This window comes from Triticum aestivum, chromosome 3A (assembly GCF_018294505.1).
Source record: "Triticum aestivum cultivar Chinese Spring chromosome 3A, IWGSC CS RefSeq v2.1, whole genome shotgun sequence".
Lineage (NCBI taxonomy): Eukaryota > Viridiplantae > Streptophyta > Magnoliopsida > Poales > Poaceae > Triticum > Triticum aestivum.
Window position 1 is genome coordinate 107,392,982 of NC_057800.1, and position 27,486 is coordinate 107,420,467.

Here is a 27,486-nt window from a genome sequence, read left to right on the forward strand (position 1 = left end):
ATCTCCAGTGATCAAGGGAGGGAGCTGCTGACTGACATACACGGCGGGGACTGTGGACATCACTCGTCATCATGGACCATCGTCGGCAAGGCCTTCCGCAGTGAATTCTATTGGCCTACAGCACTTAACGATGTAGCCGAGCTGGTGAAGTCCTGCGAAGCTTGCCAATTCCACGCCAAGAAAATCCATCAGCTTGCTGAGGACCTCCAAACCATCCCGCTCACGTGGCCGTTCGCGGTCTGGAGGCTGGACACCCTAGGCCCGTTCCCGCGAGCGCCAGGGGGCTACCACTATCTCTACGTCGCCATCGACAAGTTCACTAAGTGGGCAGAGGTGGAAGCCGTCCGAACCATTCCAGCCAGCTCTACCATCAAGTTCATCAAGGTCCTCGTGAGCCGCTTCGGGGTCCCCAACCGCATCATCACAGATAACGGCTCGCAATTCACTAGTAACCTCTTTAAAACCTACTGTGCTAACCTTGGAACGCAGATCTGCTACGCTTCAGTAGCCCACCCTAGGAGCAATGGTCAGGACGAGCGCGCCAACGCTGAGGTCCTAAGGGGCCTCAAGACCAGGACCTTCAAGAAGAAGCTGGAGGCCTGCGGCAGGGGCTGGCACGACGAGCCACTAGTCCGTGCTGTGGTCCATCCGCACCACCGCTACCAAGCCAACGGGCGAGACTCCGTTCTTCCTCGTCTACGGAGCTGAAGCAGTCCTCCCTCACGAGGTCAGGCATCGCTCCGCATGGGTCCCGGCGTTCGACGAAACGCAGCAGGACGCCATGCGGGGGATGGATCTCGTGCTGGGGGAGGAATGACGTCGTGAAGCTGCATTAAGGGCGGCAAGGTACCAGCAAGCACTGCGGTGCTACCACTGCCGCAACATTCGCTCCAGGACGCTTGAGACGGGTGACCTGGTCCTGAGGTGGGTCCTCTCCAGGGAAGGCTTGCACAAGCTCTCACCCATGTGGGAGGGCCCGTTCAGGGTCGTTCACATCGCCAAGCCTGGTGCCGTGCGCTTGGAGACGCAAGAGGGGATACCCATCCAAAACGCCTGGAACATCCAGCACCTCTAGAAGTTCTACCCATGAAGCAAGGCCCAGAGCCTGAGAAGCGAGGCCCAGAGCCTGAGAAGCAAGGCCCGGTGCCTGTGAAGAACCGCCGCCCGTGACACTCTCACGTAATAATGAGTTGGGGCTGTACACGCCCTGGAGTCTCAGGAGCGCCGGCCTCAGGCCCTGGGGCTCTCTCCCACGCCTAGTGGACAACACTTAGCTCCGCGCTGGTGAGAAGATTCAAAGACTAGATTAGGTGCCGGACACGGCTTTTCATTTGCTTTCCGTAGTTAGCTTGCTTTTCCTTAATCGAGTTTGCCTTTGGCGTTCCTTGCTGATTTGGTTCCTTCGCCTTTTACCGCGTTTTTTGGCTCTGGTTTACCCATGATCTCTCTCTCTCTCGCATACCTCGCAAGGGGGCTAGGCAGGTGCCCTCGTGAGCTTTTCCTTCTCTCTGCCTTCTCGCGAGTCACCCTCGTTCGAGCCTGGAAGCTGGGGCAACTCTCCTAAATCCGTGCCCCTCGGGTACCATGATGCAAAGCGCCAAGTCAAGGTTCAGGTGAACGGCAAAATCCTCTAGCGCCCCCCCCCCCCTAACAAATTCTTGCAGTTCCTGAGCAAACCAGATATCTCGTGAAGGAAGGGGTGTCCCAAACACGCCAGGTTAGGTTATCTCTGCGCAAAATAACAACATGGCATGGGAATAACTCGCACATTGTATTAACCAAGAACCATAGTTCGATACACGCCCCTCTAGGCCCATAGTGGTTCCATTTTCTAGTGCAGGGAAAGAAAAGAAAAAACCAAACAAAACGGCATTTCAACAATCTGCGGGGCCAGGCCCTTAGCGACGCCCAAGCCTAGCCAGACCCCTCCTCGCGCTTCACGGAGGCGCGGTGACGAGATGACCCGTTGCCTCCTTCGAAGCGAGCATGACGGTGCGGCGGCTAATCGTAGCCACTGCTGCTGAAGCTGTCGCAGGAGGGAGAGCCAACGTAGCTGGAGGAGATGCAGTCGCCACTGAGGGCAGGCTCGCCCTCACCCTCGTCACGACCGTCGCCAAGGCCGAGCACCTCCTCGCCGTCGTTCATCTCGGGGTAGCATCCGGCGCGGCGGCCATCTTCCCCGAACACCCTCACGAAGAGGATCAACCTGTCGTCATACTTAAAGTGGAGCGTGCACCGCCTGCCCAGGCCGCACGCGCGGGCGAACGTCTGCCAGCCGCGGGCCAGGGCTATGTTGCCCGCGGCAGAAGTCTCAACTGCGACCCAGGAGGCCTTGCTACAGCAACCATCCGCCTACAACCAGAGCCCCCCTGGACCAGGGGCCGGCAGCTCAGCGACAAAGAAGCGCAGAAGCTGGAACCAGTTGCCAGCCGGGTTTTCTGACCAAACAACGAACTCCGACGACGCCTCAGCTGAATGGAAGCACGGGTGGGGAGGCCTCGCCACCATCGCGCACCTCCCCCCGTCGAATGGACCGCCATGATTGGGACAGCCCCCTCCATGTGTCGTGGCGCCACCTCGACGGTGGGCCACGGCGGGGGTCGCAGCGTGCTTGCGCGGGCGGCCGCGACCGCACTTGGGCACCGGGGAACCAGGGCCCTCGCGAGGGGCCTTACCCTTCTCGGCGGCAGAGAACTTCCTTTGAGGCGCCATCGGAGGCACTGCAAGCAATGGAGCAAGAAGGAGAAAGCAAGCAAGGAAGAGATGGGCAACGGGGGCTCCCCCCCTCCCCATTTATAGCAAGAGAAGGCCAACCGGCATCCCCCACGATCGTAGGTAATGATGGTTTCCCTTGCATGTCGCAAGGACTTGTCAAGTCATGCAGTCGTCAAGGCAGCGTGGGGAAGCGGAGACGCCCACGTCCAATCAATCGCCATGCGTCAACCGAGGCTGCAGGCTTTTGGGGCCCGTGGTGCTTCGAGCTTGACCCTTGGCTTCGCCGCGAAGCCAAGCCCGCGCGCACCTTGTGCCCGGGGGCTAATGTCGGTGTTCTGGAAACGGGGGTCCCTAGACTTGCCTGCCTGCAGCCCACGGCGTAGCTGAACCAGCAGGCCGTATGGCCCATCTTCACCAACAAAGCACCCAAGACCATCGCGAGGGGCCAAGCCTCGCGAGGGGAACGACGCAAGACCTCCTCTGGAGTGGCCTAGCTAGGCAGGCTCATGAGGAGCGGAGATATCAAGGCGAGGCGAACCTCACGAGGCTCTCGTGACGTGAGCCGTGACGATCGACGCCAGGCGGGTATCAACGCGCGCAGTGTTCTTGTTTCCTCTTTGGTGCAAAGGGGGCAAGCGTAGCCACGGAGTATCGAGGCATTAGGCAAAGGTTGCCATTTCGGTGCAACAAGACCAAGACCAAGGATTGCAAGATGGAGGTCATCGTGGAGCCCAGAACAGCGTCACCACCAGAACTTTGTGCATGCGAAGACTACTTTTGTCAGGATAGCTTGTACTAGCTATCCTCCATCAAATTAGCCCCCCATTGTTGGCTCCCTTCCCGCACGATATTTGGGAAGAGGACCAGGGCCTCTATAAATAGGACTAGCCACCACAGTAGGGTGGGGGATTTGAGCTAGAGAGATCATCTTAGCTCGAGAGAGACCACCTCACACACAAGCTCACCGAGCACAAGAACGCCTTAACCTCAGGAGGCCGTTCTGCCCTTGTATTGTTCATCATCAGCCCAAGAGACAAACCACCACCACCACACTGGAGTAGGGTATTACACCACAACGGTGGCCCGAACCAGTATAAACCCCGTGTCCTTCTGTGTTGAGTTCATCGAGTTCGTCCGCAAGATCTTAGCAAGCTAGAGCGTAGATCGGTTGGAGGGAAAGACTTCGCGCGCACCCCAGTGTTCGAACCTTAAGGGTTTGCCGGAACCCCAACCCCGACAGGATGAACCGTTTGGGATGTGATGCTAGCAATTATGCTATTTTAGCTGTCTTACGGCAACAGGATGAAAAGAAACTTAATGTTGTCTTTTATGCTAGCAGGAGTTAGATGATGATCAAAGGCACTTGGCCCCAACTTAAAAAGAATAACTTGTTATTGTCTTTGCTTGTGATAAGTTTAGATTTTATATTATTAATTCTAGGTGATTGTGCATACGGATCATCGTGCCTTATGTTATCTCCTCTCAGAAGCACGGAAGCAAAAGGAGGCGCGAGAAACTAGCTGAAGATCTTATCTAACATCCTTATCACGCGAGCACACCAATAAATAAAATACACAAGAGACCGTGAACATGTATTAAACCAACCTTTTCTCTTTATTCTCCTTTTTTGGTTTTCCTTTTTCTTTTTGTTTTCAATTTCCATTGGGTTTTTTTTATTTCATAATATTTTCTGAAAATCGCGAAGAATTTTCAAATTCTTGAACATTTTCCAATTTCGTGCACATTTTTTCAATCTGCAAACCTTTTTCAAGTTTGTGACTAGTTTTCAAATCCATGAACCTTTGTCAAGTTCATGAACTTTTTTCGAATTCATGATTTTTTTCAAATTAGTGAACTTATTTTTATAACCCACGAACTTTTTCTAAATTATTAAACACTTTAAAATTTTGCCAATATTTTTAAATTTTTGAAACTTTTTTCAGATAGATGAACATTTTTCAATTTGTAAAATTTTCAAATCCGTGAATAGTTTCAAATTCTAATTCTTTTTCAATTCGTTGAAGTTTTTGAAAATGCACGAACTTTTCTCAATTTAATAGACTATTTCTGAAAGGAACATTTATATTTATGCCCCTAATTTGCGCCCACTCTTGGATTTATCCCTTAAAAATCGTATGCGCACCTAATGGTCAAAGGCCCTTGACTGGACGAAAAATGTATGAAAGATTACTTCTATAAGCGCACTTAACGGAAGAGGGGGAAATTTGAGCATATAATTTTTTAGGGATAAATCTGAATAGGTGGTTCGAGTTAGGGTCGGAAATACAAATGGCCCTTTCTGAAATAGTTTATAGTCATATGGTCAACTATCAAGTGGTCAATGTTCAAACAGTCAGCCTGTCAATCAGTCCAACTTTTTTGTGTGTGTGTGTGTGGGGGGGGGGGGGGGGGGGGGGGGGGGGGTTAACCTCGTGGCTCCTATCCTCCGCGTAGGTTCGGGAATAGTCAAGTAACGCACAACCCGATGGCCCTCTTGCACACAAACAGGCCGGCCCGTATTAGCGCTGGTCTCCTGCCTTTCTACCACAGGGTTTTCGGAAGGCTCTAAAAACCGAGTGCTTTTCTTTCTTATGTGTTCTTCCTACTAGCTTTTTGTATTCTTTTCTCTTCCTTTCTTTTTCATTTTTCTTTCTTTTTTATTGCATTTCTTTTTTACATTTTTACCCTTTTCCTTGTTCTTTACTTTTACTTTTTATCTTTCAGAAAATCTTCATTCAGTTTCAAAAAATATTAAATAAACAAAAAAATCAAAAACTAACCCAAAAATTGTTCATCGAATTCGAAAAATATTCATTAAATAAAATTTTGTTCACTGAATTAAAAAATGATTATCATATTCAAAAAATATTCATGAATTTTCAAAAATTTCGTCATATTCAAAAATGTTCATCAATTCAAAAAGTGATCTTGAATTAAAATGTGTTCATCAAATTTTAGAAAATGTTCGTCGAATTCAAAATTTGTTCTGCAAATATAAAAAATTTCATCAATGTTACAAAGCATTTCATAAAAAAATTAAAAATTGTTCATCAAAACTAACAAAATATTAGTTTTTCAAATCACAATTTTTTTCAGTTCAGGATTTTTTTTTGAAGTCATGAACATTTTTTAAAAACTTGTAACTTTTTAAAGAAAAAAATAGGAAAGAATACAAAAAAACTGGGGAGCCCCGCCCCTCACTTGGGCTAGCCCAAGCTTGCACGCGGGGACAAGGTGCTTCATGTTACGTGGTTTTCCTCCGCGTACAAGGAGGAATAGGAATTCCGGCCGAGCTAGCGAAGGGGACGATCGATCCAAGTGACACATCAATTCTTGTGTGTTGCATCGGCCCACGCAAGAAGGCCTATGAACATGGCGCTTAAGGTGCCAAACAGGAGAGCGATAAAGAGTTAAGAGAATTAATCACTAGTGCAGCCTACTGAACAACATATGTCGTATACAGCATGTCTCGAGCACCAATATCAAATAGTCTACCAAGCAAAAATATCGTCTCATCCTTGCATCACCTCAACAAGGCTACGCTCAGCCAACATCCCCCATGCGATATAGACTAGAGTCACCTAGGCAACCAAACACACCCTATATCTCAATTCATGTGAGACTTCCTTCTGTCTCGCAGAAGTTGTGTCCTTTGCGATGTACCTATGGGGTCGGCCCAATTTCATGGTATTTTTCGTTCGCTAGTTCTTCGATAGAGTTCGCTCGCTCGTTGCGCTTCGTTCGCTGGTTTTGCTAGTTTTTCCGATCGATTTTTCTTTGTTTCCTCACTAGTTTATCCAGTTTTTTGGTTTTTATTTCTTTTTAGTCGTTCTTCTTTATTTCTTACTTGGTTTTTGACTGTTTTTTCTTTCGTTTCTATTAATTTTGTTTTTTCACCGCCTTTTTGTTTTCTTCTCAGTTTTCATTGGTTTTTTTCTCTACTTCCATTTTTCTTTTATTTTTTTAGGTTTTGTTTGCTTCTTTCTCGGTTTTCAATGGGTTTTTTTCTTTCCTTTCTTTCCTTTCATTTTTCTTCTGTTTTGTTTCTTTCTTTCTCATTTTCCCTCTATTTTCTATTGTTTCCTCCCGGGTATTTATTGTTTTTCTATTCACATTATTGGTATACATCTAATCAACTTTTCTAATACAAAATAACATTATTGGTATATATCTTATGTTTTTAATACATGATCAACATTATTTCTATACAAAATTTTAACATTTTAATAACAAGATTAACATTTTTTAATACATGGTCAACATTATTCGATATGTTTTAACTTTTTTTCAAATGTTTGATTAATATTTTTGTAATACATAGTAAAAAAATTCTATACACATATAATATTTTTTAAATGCTTGATTAACATTTTTCAAATACTTTTCCAACATGTTTTCAAATGCTTGATTAAACAAGTTAAGTACATGATCAATTTTTTTTCTCATTTTTGTAACACATGGTCAAGATTTTTTTATATATATACTTGATTTACATTTTCAAATACTTGTTGAATAATTTTTTGAATGCTTGATTAAAATTTTTAAATACATGATCAACTTTTTTTCATCATTTTTTAATAGATGGTCACTATTTTTTCTATACACATTTAATTTTTGTAAATGTTTGATTAACATTTTAAAATATATGATCGAAAATTTACCATTTTTTAATAGATGGTCAACATTTTTCTATAAACATTTAGCATTTTTCAAATACTTGTTCAACATTTTTTTGAATGCTTGATTACCAGTTTTTATATATGTGATTAAAAAATCCTCATTTTTTAATACATGGTCAAAAAAATTATACACATTTAAAAATTTCTAAATAATTGATTAACATTTTTTCCAAATACGTATTCAACATTTTTTCAAATGCTTTATTAAACATGTTTTAAGTACATGATCAAAAAAAATTCACACGCATTGTAATTTTTAATTCATTTTTGTATGTGTGATAAATATTTTCTCTATAAACATTTAACATTTTTCAAATGTTTGGTTGATTTTTTAAAATGTTTTATCTAGAGTGTTTTTCGTAATATATATATATATATATATATATATATATATATATATATATATATATTGAATACTTGAAAGTATAAATAAAATTTGAGAATAAAGCAAAAAAAATGAAAACAGAAAACATGAAAAGAAAACAGAAGAAGAAAGATTGTGGCCTCCTATGCGCCTGGGCTGGTCCATCTGGGCTCCCCTTCACGCGAGGATTCCCTCCATTCACAAATATAAGATGGAGCCGTGCAGTGCAATGCCCGCCGCCACCAGTGGGGATGTTGCAGGACGGGCGGTGGGGATGAGCGGCCCGATGGCCGCTGGTGTTGACGCTGGGTAGGGGATCACGGGGTAGGGCACGTCCAGGTGTTTTTTCAGCTGCCAACAATCTCAATCTCCAGGCCTAAGGTGATTAGGTGAATCCCCTCCAAAATTCCAATCTGAAATTTCATCAGTTGACCTGTACATGTTAGCTTATGTTTGCATTTAGAAAGATATAACAGCCCTGTACAATAGAACCTTTTAGGTGAATGAGGCCACTATCTTTGAACGGTAGTCAATAGAGCATTCAAAAAACAAGAGAAGATCATTGTGATTTTCTTCTCTATTTTGCAATTTTCTTAATCTTTTCAGATATAGTGGCTATTGTGAACAGTCTGTATTAGTATTTGTATTGCTGTGAACCAATTGGCTTTTCTATTTTGCAACTTTCTCTGTTTTTATTTACTCTGCATGTTAGTTTTAATCTAACTCTAACAGCTCTCACAAATTTATACTAGTATTAAATTCATCACTGAATATATTTCCACGGCATATGAATTTTTTTATTGTGACTGTTCATTTATTTTCTATAAAAAATTATCAATCTTTATCAAGTTTGACCTCAGTTAAGGTTAAATAAAATGAAGAGAGTGATAACATACTGCTAGCACTACTTAAAAACTCGATGCCCCAGCATTTTGGCGCCCTGTGCATGATGCTGCAACTTTCTGAGCCTGGCCTCAACTTTGACAGAGGTAGTTGGTACTTGCAAATCGGTGGCGACTTTCTTCCCTTTTGGATGGGGGAAAGGATAGGATGCCGGTCCCGCGCGCACTGTGCTGCATCGCTCGGGCCAGTGGCTAGCGGCTAGTGGTGGCATACGCATGTCAGCGACCAAGGACTAACCATCACCCACAGGCCGCTACAGAGGGTGGATCAGGGCAACACGTCGGTCGTCTCCGTTCCTGTCTTGACCGAGCCCCCGCGGCCACTCGATTGTGAAGCCTACGCCGCGGTCCAACAAGGTTTACGCGAGGATCAGGCGCGGCGTCGTAGTGGTACCGTGTTGATTTGGTGAGGATAGCCTGCAGCATGTGTCTCACTTGGTCCTCGATAGCCGGCTCGTGGAATTGGCCCTGCGCTCACATCAATCGTTACGGGTTTACGGAGAGAAGCGGTGTCCGTGGTCCTCGATCGGCCGCGGAACGGCGGAAGGGTCCCTTCAGCGAGTCAATACACCGCGAAAAAAGAACCGGAGAAGATGCTTTCGAATTCGCAGCAGGTCGTTTGACTCGGCAGCCTGCAAATGCAGGCATTCATGTCACCGGCCACGACCTCGACGGCCAACTTCCGTACCAGCTCCCTCTCCTTTTCCTTGGTCCTGTACCGCTTGATCTGCCAGCAGTAGTCCGAACTGAGGCCAACTCCACCGCGCAACCCCATCCTGTCCGTCCCCGTTCGTTTGGGGTAAAACGGACAAACAAGACGGCCAGCACGCGGGCGCAAACGGACTTTTGTCCGCTTTGTGTTCGCTTTCGACCCATCCCTGGCCCAAGTTTGCGCCGGTTTTGGGGTGAAACAGACAGCGCGAGGACGGGCGGGACGCGCGCGCTTGTCCTCCGCTGGCCCGCCTGTCGGTGGGAGAAACCAAAAATCCCCACGCTCATTTGCCGCCATTTCCCCCAAACCCTTTCACGTCCATCCCGCCGCCCCTCTCTCCCCCGGCCATGGCCGACGCCCCGCCGAGTTCCGGCGGCCTGGCCGTCGACCCGCCCGCAAAGGTGAAGAAGAAGGCGCCAAGGAAGCCGCGGTCGGAGTGCACGTCGGAGGAGATCGTCAAGTTGGACGCGGAATCGGCGAAGAGGAGGGAACGGAGAGCGGCCGTCAAGGTCAATGCCGCCGCGGCCAAGTTCGTCGCCCAGCGCGAGGAGCTGGAGGCCGCTCGGCGCAAGGCCGCTGCCGACGAGAAGAAGGACCTCGTCAACAAAGCGCACGCCATCCTCATGCTTGGCATGGGCCGTCCGGCCGGGTTCCCTGCAGCGGCCGTCGGCCCGGCGAGCACAGGCTCGTCGGTCGCCCGGCCTACGCACCTTCAAACAAAGAAGCTTGAGATGAAGGAGGCGGCCAAGAGGAGAAATATCGACATAAAGGAGGCGGCCCGGCAAAGGCAGCTCGACATCGAGGCCGACAACGTCAAGGCCAGGCAGAGGCAGCTCGACATCGAGGCCACGAACGCCGCCACCAAAGCGAAGGAGGTGTCCCTTGCGATCATGAGCGTGGACTTGTCGAAGATGAGCGACAAGACGAGGGCCTGGTTCGAGACCAAGCAGAAGGAGATGCTCAAAGCTGAAGGCCTGAACTAGGTCGTCCGATCGGCTGTGGCCGTTCTTTTTGGAGGCTGGCATGGGTGCCACCCGCCCGCTGGGCCGCTGTCTGTGTGCCGGCGAGAAAACATTCATTTTGGTGGCCGGCTGTGTTACCGGCCGCTGGGTGTGTTGTCGGCGAGGACAACTATTCATTTTTGAAGGCTGGCTGTGTTGTCGGCCGCTGGCTGATGCCGGTGATGGACATGTAGGCCGATGGCTCTGTTGCCGGCGTAATGTCGCTGGTCTGAACTAGGGCTTGGCATTTGAAACGTTGCTTCTGCTTTTTTAAATAGACGCGGACAGGATGAGGCAAATGGATGCGGCCGCGCGCTAGACGCACAGCCACCGCATCACAGGACACGTCTGAATATAACCCTAAATCGTTACCCAAACGGATAGAATCCAGACAAAACGGACATCCGTTTGGGGTTGCGCGGTGGAGTTGGCCTGAGAGCCTCACGCTGGTCCTAACTGGAGTGTTCACTGTATGGCTATCAGTTAATTTGTCTCCCTGCTTTTCAAAAGGAAATCTCGTCAGAAATTAGGGTGCTTCTACACATAGCAATAGCATGATCCAAATTATGAGCAAAACTAAGATGTAACCACAAATAAAAGGGAAAACAGAATAACACAAAAGTTGACCTAAACTTTTGGGATATAGGGTGATCCAAATTATGAGAAAAACTAGGATGTAAACACAAATAAAAGGGAAAACAGAAACAGAATAACACAAAAATTGACCTAAACATACCACCACCACATAACACGATCACCACCTGGAGTTATTGAGAGTGATATCTTCACAAAAGCCTTCGCGAAGAGCAACAACGCTTGTGTAGGATATCGTTGTTGTCATTGACCCTTGTCGACGGTTGGATTATGGATGGGTTTAGGCCTAAGACAATAATCCTTGGTTAATCTCTAAGGCCCATGCATGTATATGACAAGTGATAAGAAGTGTGGGAAGTTTAGTACCATATTGCTGCAGTAAGAAGAGTGAGACCTTTTTAGAAGGGTTGCTCCATCGCTTCCTATTGGAAGCTTGGGAATAGAAACTCTACATGTGCGCTCCTCCTCCGCCGCCGCCCGCCTCGCCTCACCACGCCTCGCCTCGTCATGAAGCGTGCGCGCGCCTCGGGTTGCGGGAATGAGCCGAGCCGTCGTAGGCCTGAGCCCAGACGCATCCATCCGACGGCCTATATAAGAAGGCGCTGGCCAGTGGAGTGAACCCTAACTCAGTTCACTCACTCCCTCTCGTACAACCCTAGTTGTCATCTACTGTTCCTCTCTCTGTGCTGCTTCCGGCGATCTCATCCCGACGACCGCGTGCACAGTTGGTCGGGAGAGCACGCGCGCCTCGGGTTGCGGGAATGAGCCGAGCCGTCGTGGGCCTGAGCCCAGGCGCATCCATCCGACAGCCTATATAAGAAGGCGCTCGCCAGTGGAGTGAACCCTAACTCAGTTCACTCACTCCCTCTCGCACAACCCTAGTCGTCATCTACTGTTTCTCTCTTTGTGCTGCTTCCGGTGATCTCATCCCGACGACCGCGTGCACGGTTGGTCGGGAGAGCACGTGCGCCTTGGGTTGCGGGAATGAGCCGAGCCGTCGTGTGCCTGAGCCCAGGCGCATCCATCCGACGACCTATATAAGAAGGCGCTGGCCATTGGAGTGAACCCTAACTCAGTTCACTCACTCCCTCTGGCATAACCCTAGCCGTCATTTCTTGTTCCTCTCTCTGTGCTGTTTCCGGCGATCCCATTCCGACGACCGCGTGCACGATTGGTCGGGAGAGCAGGTGCCTCTGGAATCCTGTCGTTCGAGATCCTGCCCGGGAGAACGGCAATAAGGTTTTTGGGAGCGTCTCGACGCGACTGCTCCCGATCTGTCCCCGTCTCCGTCCGCCTCTGCTTCCACTACTTCCCCTACATCGACTCCATGGCTGACAACGGAGCCGCCAAGAAGAAGGCCTCGGCCTCGGTTGAGGCTGCCGCTGCCCCTGCCGCGTTGGCCTGGCCAACCGGAGGGTATGACTCGTCCATCCCCTATTTGCTTGTTCATGTGTTGGCCGTATACGTATATATGATGTTCATAGATGTTTCGGTTCTATGTACTGTAGGTGCTCACATGCTTAGGTATCGGTATGAGATGCATACCGTATTTGCCATACTTACTGTTTACTCATGGTCTAGATTAGTCGAAAAAGTGCTAATATTTCCATAAATTCAAAAACCTTATTTTAGGCACTTTTCGACTCATGGCTTCGCCGCTACTCTGAAACCGGAAAAGTTTATCGGGACGTATTTTAAGCGTTGCAGAATAGGACTACCTTGTGGCTCATAGCATTTTAAGCGTTGGCAGAATAGGACTATGTTGTGGCTCATAACAATGAACGTGTTCTGGGTTGGTAGTGTGTCTTCCGTGGTAACGATTGCTCTTGAACAGGAGAATGCGTTTAAGGAGGCAACCACCATTTTTGTGGGAGCCGTTCTTACTATGATTGGAGACAAGCTAGTCAACGCGTATCTCCATATGCGTGTTGCCAAGAATTTGTGGGATGCGCTCGAAGCTAAGTTTGGCGCAATCGATGTTGGAAGCGAGTTGTATGCTATGAAGTAGTTTCATGATTACAAAATGATGGATAATCATTCTGTATTGGATCAGGCCTATGAGATATAATGCATCGTTAAGAAGCTGGAGGATCAGGCGCGGCCTCGTAGTAGTACCGTATTGATTCGGTGAGGATAGCCTGCAGCATCTGTCTGTCTCACTTGCTAGTCAGCTCGTGGAATTGGGCCTGCACTCACATCAATCGTTCTGGGTTTACGGAGAGAAGCGGTGTCCTTCATCCTCGATCGGCCGCGGAAGGGTCCCTTCAGCGAGTCAATACGCCGCGAAATCAACTTGAGAACGAACCGAAGAAGATGATTTCGAGTTCTCAGCAGATCGTTTGACCCGGCAGCCTGCAAATGCAGGCATTCATGTGACCGGCCACGACCCCGACGGCCAACTTCCGTACCAGCTCCCTCTCCTTTTCCTTGGTCCTATACTGCTTGATCTGCCAACAGTAGTCCCAACTGAGGAGTCCCGCGCTGGTCCTAACTGAGTGTTCACTGTATGGCTATCAGTTCATCTGTCTCCCTGAGTCTAGCTGTTTGTTTTTCAAAAGGAAATCTCGTCAGAAATTAGAGCGTTTCTACACATAGCATATAGAGGGGAAAAAAATAGAGTGATCCAAATTATAAAGAAAACTAGGATGAAAACCCCAATAAAAGGGAAAGCACAATAACACAAAAAGTTGACTTAAACAGTCCACCACCGCATAACATGATCGCCACCTGGAGTTACTGAGAGTGATGTCTTCAGAAAAGCCACTGAGAAAAGCAACGACACGTGTACGATATCGTTGTTGTCGTTGACCATTGTCGACCCGAAACTGCCTCACGTTCGATCAATTGTCATACGATTTGTACGACAAGAGACATGCCCGTTTTCCAAGGTCTGGGCCCACCACATCAGATGAGTCTTCGCATACAAAGATCGTACCGAATTTGATCGTACGTATAGCAGCTCTCTTGTCGACCATAAAGCTTTTGCCCATACTTGGACTCGACCGCCCAACTCAGTTTTGATGAATGGTTTATCAGAGGTAACAGACTTCGTTGCCGCTTTAACTCTAAGCGAACATGGCCCATTGTATAAAGCTTTGTCCCAGAGCCTAATTCCTCACCACCTTGGCGAATCCTGGGTTGGAGGGCTAGCCGTTATGAAACCCACAAGACCGAGCGACATATTTTTTGTGTTCGACAACAAGTAAGCACACAAAATGGAGCAGAAGGACATCAACAACACCACCACAATGGAGAAGCAACCGAGTCAACGTCAGCACCACCACTCCTGTTCAGCATGGAACATGCAATACCACCATGCCCGTCAAGCAACCACCTCATGTGTCGCACTACGACTAGCAACATACCACAACACCCAGGACCACCACCACGAGCGGGTCGTTATTCAAGGCGAGAGAGGTAAGTGTCGCCCCCATGGACTCCTCGCAGGCTTCGCCGGGTGGAGTATCTCGGCGAGGAAGAGGGAGAGAGTCAGATGGCTGGGGAGCTGCCATCACCTTTATCTCCGAGTGTATGGAGCAACACAGGTTAGTATGTTTCCTAATTCTAGTTCTTGGTTGGTGTAACCAGCAAAACCTCTCCTTCCCCCCCCCCCCCCCCCAACTGACCCGACATCGATCCAAAGTTATCCGACATCGATCCAGCATAGGTTCATGCACGGGATCCAACGTGCTTGAGGGCATTCACATTTTTCGACAAAAGGAAATATATTAATATCATAAAGATACCAATTACATCAAGTCTCTGCAACAATGCAATGTCCTAAAGACATTATGGATGCACACAACCAAAAGACAATAAGAAGAAGAAGAAGAAGAAGAAGACCAACAAATATTGGTGTACTTCTGCAAATATTGGTGTACCATCCGACACATCCAACAAACATGCTAAAGCGAGCACTAGTACTACACAAAATTCAAAGACAGTTATCCAACTCAATATTTGTTGTCTTCTTTCTTTAGTGCTCCACATCGCCCAGGTTCAGTATAAGCAATTGTCACTCGCTTATACTTTTATGCAGCTTATTACATAATCCAAATTGAAGCATTCATCGAAGAATATATTGATCTAAGCAAGTACACACGAGGACTGTTTAAGCAAAATCTCTCTCAATTAACAGAAACCGGAGCAAACTGATTAAACGCGACATCAACATGGACTGGTGCACAAGGACAAGAGTCAAACACAACAGATGCATGCATGCGGCGTGTCTAGACCCTCCTGCCGGCCGGGCGACCGGTGGCCGCCTCGGGCTCCGGTGCTCCGCTGAGACACTTCACTAAACGGTGCCGGCGGCGACCGGACGTGGGGAACGGCCGGTGTACGAGCCGGCGGCGTGACCGTCGTTCTCCGGCGTGGCGGCGACGCTCTTCTGGGCGCGCAGCTGCTCGTAGAACCTCCTGATGAACTCGTCGGCCTTCCTGTCCACCTGCTGCTCGCCCGGCGTTTCGTTGCCCGGCGCCGAGTACGGCGAGTCGGCGATGCGGAGCCGCCTAGCCCCCGGGTTTCGCCCGGCCCCGGAGGAGGATGAAGTCCACAGCGCGGGCGACGGCGTCGCGGTGGCCGGCGCCACCACGAGCGCGTCGTCGTCGAAGGGGTGGCCGCCCTCGTTGAGCATCTCGAACACCCTGGCGATGTCGGCCGCGTCGTAGCTGTAGTAGCACCCGGGGCCCTCGTCGCCGCGGGGGCCGCGGCTCGTGGCGGCGGCGGAGAAAGGGGTGTTGCTGCAGCTGAACTCGACCTCGCGGCGGCTGCGCGAGGGCTCGTGCACCGCGAGGGCCGGGTCGAGCGCGCGGCACGAGAAGGACGACGACCTCGCCGAGGAAAGGCCGCCGAGGGCCTTGCCGGCTTTCTTGCCGCGGCGGAGGAGGAGGCCGAGGTCCATGGCCAGCTTGCGCCCGGACGGGAGCACCCCGCGCCGCAGCATGTAGAGCACGGCGCGCACCACGCGCCACAGCCGCCTCGCCACGCTCTTCCGCTGGGTGGTCGCCGTCGGCACGACGTCCTTGCCGGCCATTTCCGGTGTAGGGAGGAAGAGGGAGGCGGAGGGATCGAGGAGAGGAGAGCGAGAGTGAGGATGCTGAGCAAGGTGGGCTGCTCCCGCTCAGTGGCTCGCGCTTGGTGGTTGGAGGAGGTTCGGGGGGCGCGGCTATCTAAAAAGGAAAGGAGGTAGGAGTAGGAGAGTTCCCGTAAAAAAAAAAAGAGGTAGGAGCGCCAACCGTCAGATCCTTCCTTGCTTTAAGATTCACGCTGTGAGTGATTTGTCACCATTCGGCCTGTGTAAGGCGTGCATTTATGGGGGTGAAGTTTTGGAGGCCGAGCTCTTCGGAGCTCGGTATTTGAAAAAAATATCAAAAAACATATTTAAAAGTCCCAAAAAAATCAAAAAAAATCCATGGAAAATATATGTATTCCGCAAGAACATGTTAATTCCGTTTAATAATGTTGTGATTTGTAGGCTGTAAAAACAAACAATAATCCGGCCCAATAACAAAAATAAAAAACCCATTTTAAAATATGTATTGGTTTTTTTTCTGTACGCCACATGTGAAGTATAATCCGGCGAAATTTTTACATATATAGTATACATGTGTATGAGTGTCCACTAATAAATTCGGAAATTTTTTTGCGCTGTAGAAATTTGAATTTGAAAAATGAGCTCCTTGTAGGGATCCATCCCAGAATCTACTATTTGCTATGTAGCACTACTAGCCCATAAGTCACCATCAAGTCCATGTTAAATTAGTAGGACGCGTCCTACTTGAAGGAATAGAGCAGCTTTTTCATTGATTTTCAGTTTCTTTTTTGTGTTTTCATCGATTTTTCTTCGTTTCTTTCTCTGTTTTCATAGGAGGTTTTCTATTTATTTTCTTGTTTCTTTCTCGGTTTTCATGGGCATTTTTCTTTTCTTTATTTTTTCTTCATTTTTTAGTTCTCTTCGTTTCGTTCTTGGTTTTCACCGCCTTTTTCTTTTCTTCATTTTGTTTGTGTTTTTTTTCATGTTTTTCATCGGTTTTCTTTTCTTTTCTCTCTATTTTTCACTGTTTTCTATAAACATTTTTAATACATCTAATACATTTTTCTAATACATGTTTAACATTTCTCAAAAGAAGATTAATATTTACTGAGTACATGGTCAACATTTTTCTATACACATTTAGCATAGTTAAATTATTGATTACACTTTTTAAATCACATATTAACACTTTTAATACATCATCAACTTTCTTTCTACACACAATTAACATTTCTAAATAATTGATTAACATATTTCAAATACCAGATTAATTTTCTAAATACATTGTCAACATATTTAACACGTTTTCACATGCTTGATTAACATTTTTTAATACAATTTTAATTTGTTGAAATGATTGATTAACATTTTTCATATACCAAATTAACTTTTTAATACATTGTCAATATTTTTCTATACATATTTAACATTTTTTCATATTCTTGATTAACATTATTCAAATACAAGTTTGATATTTTTAATACATGATCAACATTTTTTATATGCGCATTTAACATTTTTGAATGCTTGATTAGCATTTTTCAAATATCTGTTTAACCTTTTTTTTCAAATGCTTGTATTAACATTTTTTAAATACATGATTAAAAATTTCACACATTATATTTTTGTATGCATTTTTTATATATGAGAAAAAAATGCTTGGCTTACATTTTTTGAAATACTTTATGTAAAGTGTTTTTTGTAATATATTTATTTGGAATATTTGGAAGTATAAATGGAAGTACAGAAAAAAAAATGAAAACAAAAAAAAGAGGCAGTCGCCTCTGCGCAGCTGGGCTGGCCCATCTTGCGCTCTGCTTGACGCAAGGGTCCCCTAGTTCTCGCTATAAGCGATACATAGGGGCGCCCTGTTTCGTTGTCTTTTTTGTTGGGCTGCGAAGTTTTACAGAGAGAGGGGGGGAGCGGCGAAATCGCTAGATAAGTTGTAAAGGTCACCCGACCTTCTCAGATGCTGACAAGTGGCGCCTGTGTCACTTGCCACAGTTTGGGTCTCGTGTCGAGATCTTAAAAACTAGAACACATGGTAATAGGTTTCGACGAACATTTTTTTCCACAAAAAAGTATGCTTCTTGCAAAACCAAAACAGTGCTTTATTTTTTGCCTTTCTCAAGAAGCACAACTTTGCTTCTCGCGGAAGCAAATTTGTGCTTCCACGAGAAGCAAATCGTAGAAATACATACTTCTTTTTTCTGTGTTTCTCAGGGAAGTGAATATGAATGCTAAGCAAATACAAGAAGACCAACCTTTTCAGGAAAAGCTTTAGTTTTTTTTCCAGCAAATATACTACTCTGTTTGTTGATATCTTCCAAGGCCTTCAGCCGTTAAAAAGAGCAGATGAGCCCTTTCCTTTGTTTGATGGAAATGTTGGTCAAAGATGGATCTTCTGGGTTGAAACAGAAAGATAAGAACAAACAGGAACCAAGAACTAAAATGAGCATAATGAATCACCTTTGCTCATCTATATTACATCTGTATATTCGATTCTCTATTCCATTGTTAATCGATCCCACGGAACAAGCCGCACATAGAGCCACCGAGGGAAGCTCGGAGTGACTGACTGATGAGAGTTTGCATATCTGCTGACTGTCCATTCTTCAGTAGAGCTCAAAACGAAAGAAATGGCAAGAAATGACCAGTTTGCTCACTTGGTCGCGCCAAAAAATGGCATCTGAGACAGGATAACCATTCCAATCGCACAATACGGCCACACACTCACCGTCACGCATGACGAATCGAAGTTCTATATCTGAACAAGCACATGATCCGTCGCACCAGATCCACCAGACCAACCATCAAAAAATCCCCACCATACACACCCGCGAGGCTGCTCAATCATCGCACCACTCGATCGGCAGGCACGGCAGCAATGGCGGCGGCGACCGGAGGCGGCGGCGGTAGCAGGGAGGAGGGGCTGACGCTGCTGGGGTTCTGGACGAGCCCGTTCGCGCTGCGTGCGCGGTTCGCGCTGAACCTCAAGGGCGTCCCCTACGAGTACGTGGAGGAGGACCTGTTCGGCGAGCGGGGCAAGAGCCCGCTCCTCCTCGCCTCCAACCCGGCCCACGGCGGGAAGGTGCCCGTGCTCATCCACGGCGGCCGCCCCGTCGCCGAGTCGCTGGTCATCCTGGAGTACATCGACGAGGCGTTCCCGGAGCGCCTCCCGCGCCTCCTGCCCCCGCCCGACGACCCGCGCGGCCGCGCCGCCGCCCGCTTCTGGGCGGCCTGCGTCGACCAGAAGCTGCTCCCCACGTGGACGCCGCTCTACGCCGGGAGCACGGCCGAGGAGCGGGCGGGCGCGGCGAGGGAGGTCGTCGCCGTGCTGGAGGCGTTCGAGGGGGAGCTCGGGGACAGGGACTTCTTCGGCGGGGACGGCGTGGGGCTGGTGGACGTGGCGCTCGGCGGGTTCCTCGGGTGGCTGCGCGCGTCGGAGGCCATGTGCGGCGTGCGGACCGTCGACCCGGCCAGGACGCCGCGGCTGGCGGCGTGGGCGGAGCGGTTCGGCGCGCTGGACGGCGTGAGGGAGGTCGTGCCGGACGCGGCGCCGCTGGTGGAGTACAACCTCATGAAGCGGGCTCGCCTAGGCCTGCCGTATCTGCCGCCGCATCAGACGCAGCAGTAGTAGTTAATTCCAACGCGAGTGGCTCGATCCATCGCGCGCAGAGGAGGAATTGAATTGAATTTGAAATTCTGAATCCGATCCCTTAAGCCGGTGGATTATTTAGTTCTTCTACTTGCAGTAGTATAATAAGTCTGTATTCTTGTTTGGAATTCTGGAATTCTCCGCTGGATCGAACCAGGTTTTTGAGAAACTCTAGCCAGAGAACTGCCTTCCAATAAAAAGAACAGAGTCGTATCATCTTCACAGCAGTCAGTCCAGAGTGTACGGTGTCATGTATAAGAAGGAAAAAAAGAACAGAGAAAAAATAGGAAAAACAGAGAAAAAGTAAAGGGGCATTCCGAGAATTGAACTCGGGACCTCTCGCACCCTAAGCGAGAATCATACCACTAGACCAAATGCCCTCGTGTGATTTCAATTCAGTACATAACGTATTTGAGCATTCAGTTTCTGTATTTGACAAACATGAGTATGGCTTCTCACCCCGTTTATTAATGAAGCAACAAACCACCAAGCATCGAGGATGTACTCCCTCCGTTCCGAATTACTTGTCTTGAATTTCTCTAGATACAGATTTATCTAAACTCATTTTAGTGCTAGATACATCTGTATCTAGACAAATCCAAGACAAGTAATTCGGAACGGAGGAAGTACATCATAAAACAGGTTAGAAAGGGAAAGCAAAGCAAGTTCACTGTTGTGGGCAACATCACAACAATAGACCCAATGGATACAACCAATATCGAGGGGCAGGCGAAGGGGTGACTCTATCCGGCTTTTTACTAAGGACCCGCCTCTAGTGCAACAAACCGTACAATTTATAAATGGCATCAGTAGGGCATCGTCAATGAATATTCTCAATGACAAGCTTGGTGTGAATGGACCGAATCGTTCAAGAAGCAACACCAAAGACAACCTAAAGGTGGTGACGAATGTCGCCTGCCCTAGCCCAAATGATCTTGTAAAGATCCGAAAAGTTCGTAGGATACCCATCTATCCTACAACCTTAGATCAACTTCAATGAGGCGATCCATTTCGTTCGCCGCCATCCGTTCAGGTCGATGCGGACATAAAAAACGACCCAACACGTCGACCTAAATAAACGCGCGTCTGTTTATTCGTCCGCGGGCGATCAATTTTCGGTCCATTTTTGAGCCAGCAACGCCGCCCCTCCCCTCCCCCTCTCCCCCGCGTCGCCCTCCGCCGCCGTTTTACCGCCGGGGAGCAAACTGCTTCCCACCGCCCTTCCCCCACTGCACAGCCGCCCGCGACCAAGAAGCCGCCTCGCCGCCCCTGCCACATCCGACCGACACGCTCGTCGGATGCCGTCACACTCGTTGGACACCGGCAGGGCAGCTACCTGGTCTGTGGGCGTCGCGACTCCCCTCGCCGGCCGTCTCCTTCTTCAACGCCCGCAAGTTGTTTGACAGTTTGCCAAGGTACGAAATTGACTCCGCTGACGAGTTTTTTTCTTCACAATTTCCTTTGTGACTCCGACGATTCGTCGTTCGACGACGAGGATGAGATATTGGCTGCCGTGTTGGTCCATCACCACCTCAACAGCCAGCGGCCATTATTCCGTGGCTCCATTCCGGGCCACCTTCGGCGTTGAATCGCAACTGAGAGAGCGGGCATTTTCTTCTCTGAAAGGACTACTTTGATACAACAAACCCGTTGTTCAAACATCACAAATTCCGCCGCCGTTTCCGTATGAGTAGGCATGTTTCAACCGTATTAGAGAGGGAGTGGTCGAAACGTCTGTACGATCAAGGCTTTCAGTTTCAGGGTGAGAATGTTGTGACTGAGCATGGAGTAGCGACAACATTTGAGCAGTTCACTCAATTTCATGAAAACATGCGTGATTGGAAAACTCGCGTGCAATTGCAAAATGATTTGGTTGAGCATATATGGGCTCATGTTGGCAACCAATAGATATATCTTCTTTTATTCGTTTGCAAAACTATGTGAAACATTTTTATTTGTATTTGGCTTGTCAAACTATACTATTTATTTGGGCGGGCAGACTATTTGGCTTGTAAAACATTTTCATTTGATAATATGTTGAGTGCAAATCAATATAAAATTGGACGGTCAGCCGGCCACATCGGTACATATGGATCGACGCGTTGGGCGCGCTGTCAATCCATATCAAAAACAGTACGGACACCGGACGGGCGGCCGACCCAAACGAATAAAAATCAGACGAAATCGCCGTCCATTTGGGTCGACCCGTTGGAGTTGCTCTTAGGAAAGCAACACCAAACGAAATGGGCAGCCACATAAGTAAAAAATAAGTGATTGTTGTCTTCCAGGACATGACACAACAGACATATGCTGTAATAAATGATTGTAATAACCTTCTGCTTAATTAATTAATAAAAGGAGGGTTTAAAAATAGAGGCTTGAACTTGCATCAGGATCACTCAAGTAAGGCTTGAACATGTGGCTTCTTTGTTGTTCTGTAAATATGACGAGAAGCAAACTTACTTAAGTATTTATAAAATGTGAAACTTCTAAAACTCTATCTTAATTTATTTATTGGCAGTATTGCAAGTCATCACATTTCACAAAGCTATGTATTTTTCTTTTGTATAATGAGCTATAGTCCACCTAGATCAACAAAACTACCTTCAAGTAGTGCATATACAGAGTAAAAAATACAAGGTTTCAGCACAAGCAATTTATTCCCACCTCCCGCGTTTTTTCAAACACGGCCTGTAGGGCCTGATTCATTAAAAAAGGTTGAAGAAAGTTGCCCAGTTATTAACAGAAAATCAGGTGAAAACTGTCACAACACGCCCGCAAAAACAAAGCACACACGACGACCTGGCAACCCACACAAGAACGCGCACATGTCGTCGACGAGAAAAGCGCCATCGAGGTTGCAATCGGGTGTCATCGTCATCACACCTCCGCGAGGGCGACTTCGACTCCACCATCAATGACCACCGATGTAGCCCTCCCCGCAAACAAACACCGAGGCCTGCACTAGTCGATGCCAAACAGTCCATCACATGCATCGATGAGCAGGCAGCTTCGACTCTATCGACGAGTATTACAGGGGAAAAGTGTTGGGCATGCATCGAGCCCGCACCGGAACCGACCACCCGTCTCGTCACCGCAGAAGCACCTCCTCTGCAGCTCCGACTTCAAGAAGACAAGGCGAGGCATGACAGCCCCCCGAACACGTCGGGAGACCGACTACCAAAGCTTAGTAGCAGCCCAACTCCGCCCGAAGCCGCCATCGTTGCCACACAAGTCGCACAACATCACCATGTCGGACGGACACCTGCCGACCGCAATGCCGCGATGGAGAGGGCAAATGTGTTTTTACCTCCCATGTTATTATATCTCATTCTCTGCTCTAATTACCTCCAACTAACAGAAATATTTCACGCAAAAAGATTACGACTGATTCTTCGACTGATACATAAAACGTGTCCCACGAACCACATCTTTCATGGAAGATAGCGCATAAGTCCACAAAGGACCGTTTAGTTAGGCGCAAACTATCAAACAGTACTTATTAGAACCTTGATAAATTGATTTAAGCATATGCTTTCTAATCCTAATCTCCACCTCATCCTTGCTGAAAATCATCAAGCTCTCTATTGAATCCTCCTCTGACAATATGCACGTTGATTTAAATAAATCCCTTTAATAAGTCTGTGGTCTGTGGTTTTCACTCGCTTGGGCATCTGAATTTCTACACTGGATCAAACTTCCAGTGATGTTGCTTCTTAGAGAAATGCTAAAATACACCAGATCAGTTGTAATGTATCATCCACACAGTATGTTGGTTTCAGAGTGTTGTCCAACAGTACAGAGGAAAAAAAAACAGGAAAAAAATAATGGGGCATTCCGAGAATTGAACTCGGGACCTCTCGCACCCTAAGCGAGAATCATACCACTAGACCAAATGCCCTTGTGTGCTTTCAATTAATCTAGTCTCTACAAATTAAGCAGCTACTGTTTGGCTTCAGCTTTATATAACACCACAATATTGCTGCCAGCGTATCTGAAGCACATGATCATGGAACAAACATTAGCCTTGTCTCACGCAACAGAGAATGAAAGGAAAACATGCAAACAAAGATACTTTTACACCAGGCACGCATGCTGCCCACCAATCAATTGGTTTATTACCACAAGCATCGCATCAAGCCAGCCATACTCATACAGAATTACACATACCATCAGTTCAGTTGAACCTGGAGCACTTCCTCCTGATCTCGCCCTGCCTCCCCGTCTTGACGGCGACGCCGCCCAGGCTGACCATGGCCTTGGGGAACTCGTAGGTGAAGCGCAGCCCGAAGAGCCCCCGGATGTTGCCGGCGTACTTCTGCACCACCCCCTGCGTGGCGTCGTCGCCCCACAGCCGCTGGTCCGACTCCAGCGCGGCGTTGCCGTCCCTCACGTTCTTGAAGAAGGCCGCGTCGAAGGCCCCCGCGCCGTCCCTGTCCAGCGCCACCCGCCGCGCCGGGTCTCCGTTCGGCGGGCACAGCGCCCGCAGCTGCGGCAGGAACGCCGGGCTGATCGACGGGTCCGCGTTCCCCGTCGCCGTGAAGTTGTACAGCCGGTACCGCACGAACGCGCAGTCCGTCTGCCCGATCGTGTGCGCGCCTGCATGCAGATCACCATTACACCGGACGGTTAACTGAACATTATGCAGTGTCATGCGTTTGTAGTATGAAGGATCGAAGAAGATTATTACCGACTAGTGTGACGAGATCGTGGTCGGACAGGCCCTGGTCTGCGAACTTTTGCCGCTGGACGGACACGGGGTCGGCCGGAGACGGCAGGGCCTTGGCGTCTGCGGCTGATGAGATCCTCCCGTCTCTTCGTCCCAGAGGCACTGGCCAGCTTGGCCCGCCGGTCTTGCCATCGTTTACAGAACGTGGCAGACAAACAGTTCAGTCATCAGGCTCTCAGCTAAACAGTTCTTGGCAGGAGTTCAGTCAGAAACAAAACTTGCCTACCAGATCCACGGAATCACGTGCGGCCAGGGCCAGTATGTCGGCGCAGGACACCGCCCCAGGGCACGTTGATTCCAGCTGGGACTTGGCGTCGTCTATCACCTCGAATCCCCTGAGACCGAAGTTCTGTGGCGCACTCCTCTCGGATGATGCTCCAGAAATCAGAACAGAAGCATCACACCCCTATAATAGAGCAAAACTGCAATAGGTCATTTACGTCCCTTTACATATGCACTTTGCTGTCTATTGGGAAATGAAAAGGAACAGTATGCCATGAGATTCAGAGTAAATTTATGGAATCATACAACTGCATACTGTAGAGGACAGAATTACTGAACTGACTTGGACAAAACAGTCATGGAAGTGCAGCCTGAGCAAGCCCGGGGCAATGGTGGCGTCGTTGTTGTAGTACTTCTCGACAGTAGACCTCACGATATCCTCTGCATCAGGGCAGCTGGAGTCGTAGAATCCTCTCTGCAGCCCTTGGCTTTGAACCAAAGAACCTCTCAACAAGGCATTGAACAGAAAGAAAACGGCAGCTATTTCTGATGCTACCATGGCATGAGTAGGGTTATCACTTATTAACAACAATTCTACTTGTGCCAATCATGTATAATCCTGACGTCCGTTATATAGGGTCTCCTCAGCTTGTGCTATCTTCCAATTGCTACAATCTTGTCGCAATTTTGGTCAGTCGACAGTGGGGTAGCAAGTGGATCATGCACTACTGAATGTTGTGGATTACAGCTAGAATATCAACCTGCATATTATACAATTGATATATCCTTCATCGAATTGTGCAAGAGTCGCTCTGTTGTGTGAGATAGCAGCAGCCACTCAGGCCGCAGTTTCTAAGTGCTAGGTTGCCATACTGCACCCACATAACCAAGCCATGTGCTCCAGCATAGTAACAACAATCAGATGCAGACCATTCGTTTCTGATTAGTGGCCAGAGATGTGTAGCAATTTGATGGTTTCAGAAAGCTGGTGATGTGATAGAGCTATAATATTTCTAACACGGAAGAACACCGTTACGACAGCCATTTCAAGGCAAGATGAGTAACATGTTTAAGCTCATTTTTCTAGAAAGACTAGAGTGAAATGAGAGGCAGCTCACTAATTTTTGAGCAATTTGGTCACAATGGAGTTTGGGCGCCTCCAAGATAAAAATCAGTTGTTCAGAGAGATGTAAAATTCATTAGTGAACTCCATCCACATGACCAATTCCCATATTTACCAACAGATAGCCCACTAGGAGCACTTCAGTGGTACTTTTGGTTCACAGAGAAAATGGGAATTGGGAGGCTACAGTCAGAAAAGGCCTGCTGCTAGTACACACATACACTCGTGATGAACATGGGAAACAAAGTGTTAGTGGAAGGGTTTCTCACAAGTGGGCTTTGTTAGACTTTGTAACATAGCCCAATTGTGTAATCTGTATATTGTGTAACCTTATAAATATATGTGATAGACCACCTCTAGAGGGTTGAGCCAGTTCCCACAAATCCTACGTTTAACATGGTATCAGCCTAAACCTAGGACCTACGACAACTCCACCTCAGCCGCCGCCGCCACCGTGCCCCAAACCCTAGGGCCGCCGCCGCCGCAGCTACCATGACCGCTTCCGCCTCCGGTTCCGCCAGCTCCGGGGCCATCCCTGCGACGCTGGCCGCCCTTCTCAACCTTCCCGCCCACGCTGGTGCGACGCCGCGGCCCCAAGTCTTCGGCACCACCGCCGTTGGTTCGTTGTTCTCGGCTCCGATCCCGCTGTCTCCCGCGCCGTCGACGATGGCGTTCTCCACCGCCACGATGCTGGCGCCACCTGCAGCCACTGCTGGCTCGTCCCCGACACTCGCCATCATGTCGGCGGCCTCGGGGGCCTCCCATGATCAGCCCGCGGGTGTGGCACCCGAAGCCCTTGCGGCTCCCGTTGTTGCTACCACCGACGCCGCCATGATCTCCGGCCCGTTCCACTTCGACAACCTCATCACGACTCGCCTCACGCCGGACAACTATTTGTTTTGGCGCGCCAAGGTTCTACCGCTGCTCCGCAGCCGCTCCCTCCTTGGCTACGTTGATGGCTCCCTGCCGTGTCCGCCGCAGGTTATTCCCGCCGTCCATGGCCCGGCCATCAACCCGGCGCACCGTGTGTGGGTGCAGCAAGACCAAGCGATCCTCTCCGCCATCCAGGGTTCCCTCGGCGACGGGGTTGCTGGCCTTTGCCTCTTTGCTGCCTCCTCCTTGAATGCGTGGATGACTTTGGAGCATGCGTTTACACAGACCTCCACCGCCCACTCCATGGCTCTTCGCAGCAAGCTTGATGATATCAAGAAACTGGACTCATCTTCCACAACGTACTTTAACAAAATCAAGGTCTTGGCGGATACATTGACCTCTATCAGTCGACCGCTGAGTGATGAGGAGTTCACTGGCTATGTTATTAAGGGTCTCGATGCCGACTACGACAACCTTGCCGAGGCCGTCCAGAACGCCAAGCCGCCGCTTCCTCCGCACGAGCTCTTCTCTCGTTTGCTCTTCACCGAGCAACGCATCGAAACTCGCTGCTCCGTTACCACCATCGCCGACCAGCCAGCGGCCTTTTGGGCGTCGCGTGGCCAGCGCCCCCCTGCGCCTTCGTCGCCTGCTCGGGTCGCCAACCCCCCTGCGCCATCCTCGGGTGGCGGCCCCGTGCGGTGCCAGCTCTGCGGGCGTGAGAGGCAACTCGCCTCCAAGTGCCACAAGCGTTTTCAGCGGAGCTTCCTGGGTATCGGCAATGATGGAAAAGGTAATGAGCGTCAACTTGCTATGGCGGATCTTGGCCCTCCTGCTGCTCATGTTGCCGCCAAGGGCAAGGATACACGCGCTGAACACGGC

At 48.6% G+C, this 27,486-nt stretch overlaps 3 protein-coding genes and 2 non-coding genes across 5 annotated transcripts; 1 reads left to right on the forward strand and 4 right to left on the reverse strand.

Annotated features, from left to right (window-relative positions):
• Positions 1 to 15,024: 15,024 nt before the first annotated feature.
• Positions 15,025 to 16,097, reverse strand: LOC123058063 (uncharacterized). Its single transcript, XM_044480894.1, has one exon. The coding sequence runs from the start codon at positions 16,000 to 16,002 to the stop codon at positions 15,265 to 15,267; it is 738 nt and encodes a 245-aa protein (XP_044336829.1). The 5' UTR covers positions 16,003 to 16,097; the 3' UTR covers positions 15,025 to 15,264.
• Positions 16,098 to 18,622: 2,525 nt separating this feature from the next.
• Positions 18,623 to 19,876, forward strand: LOC123058064 (probable glutathione S-transferase GSTU6). Its single transcript, XM_044480895.1, has one exon. It carries the CDS (start codon positions 18,782 to 18,784, stop codon positions 19,637 to 19,639), a length of 858 nt encoding a protein of 285 aa, XP_044336830.1. The 5' UTR covers positions 18,623 to 18,781; the 3' UTR covers positions 19,640 to 19,876.
• A 92-nt stretch (positions 19,877 to 19,968) lies between these two features.
• On the reverse strand, positions 19,969 to 20,040 carry TRNAP-AGG (transfer RNA proline (anticodon AGG)). The gene has a single exon. It is a non-coding gene; the product is annotated as a tRNA-Pro (tRNA).
• A 3,449-nt stretch (positions 20,041 to 23,489) lies between these two features.
• Positions 23,490 to 23,561, reverse strand: TRNAP-AGG (transfer RNA proline (anticodon AGG)). Its single transcript has one exon. It is a non-coding gene; the product is annotated as a tRNA-Pro (tRNA).
• Positions 23,562 to 23,655: 94 nt separating this feature from the next.
• LOC123058065 (peroxidase 25) lies at positions 23,656 to 25,220 on the reverse strand. The gene is made up of 4 exons (XM_044480896.1): positions 24,955 to 25,220; positions 24,616 to 24,795; positions 24,351 to 24,513; positions 23,656 to 24,259 (listed from the first exon to the last, which is right to left on the reverse strand). Exons 1-4 carry the CDS (start codon positions 25,168 to 25,170, stop codon positions 23,838 to 23,840), a joined length of 981 nt encoding a protein of 326 aa, XP_044336831.1. The 5' UTR covers positions 25,171 to 25,220; the 3' UTR covers positions 23,656 to 23,837.
• Positions 25,221 to 27,486: the final 2,266 nt, after the last annotated feature.

What these genes read in the sequence shown, in the direction of transcription:
- LOC123058063 (XM_044480894.1), bottom strand. Translation starts at nt 16,002, where the DNA reads ATGGCCGGCAAGGACGTCGTGCCGACGGCGACCACCCAGCGGAAGAGC.
- LOC123058064 (XM_044480895.1), top strand. Translation starts at nt 18,782, where the DNA reads ATGATCCGTCGCACCAGATCCACCAGACCAACCATCAAAAAATCCCCA.
- LOC123058065 (XM_044480896.1), bottom strand. Translation starts at nt 25,170, where the DNA reads ATGGTAGCATCAGAAATAGCTGCCGTTTTCTTTCTGTTCAATGCCTTG. An exon ending in TCCATGACTGTTTTGTCCAA is followed by an intron (nt 24,796 to 24,954) that starts GTCAGTTCAGTA and finishes GCTCTATTATAG; the next exon opens with GGGTGTGATGCTTCTGTTCT. An exon ending in CGATCTCGTCACACTAGTCG is followed by an intron (nt 24,260 to 24,350) that starts GTAATAATCTTC and finishes ATCTGCATGCAG; the next exon opens with GCGCGCACACGATCGGGCAG.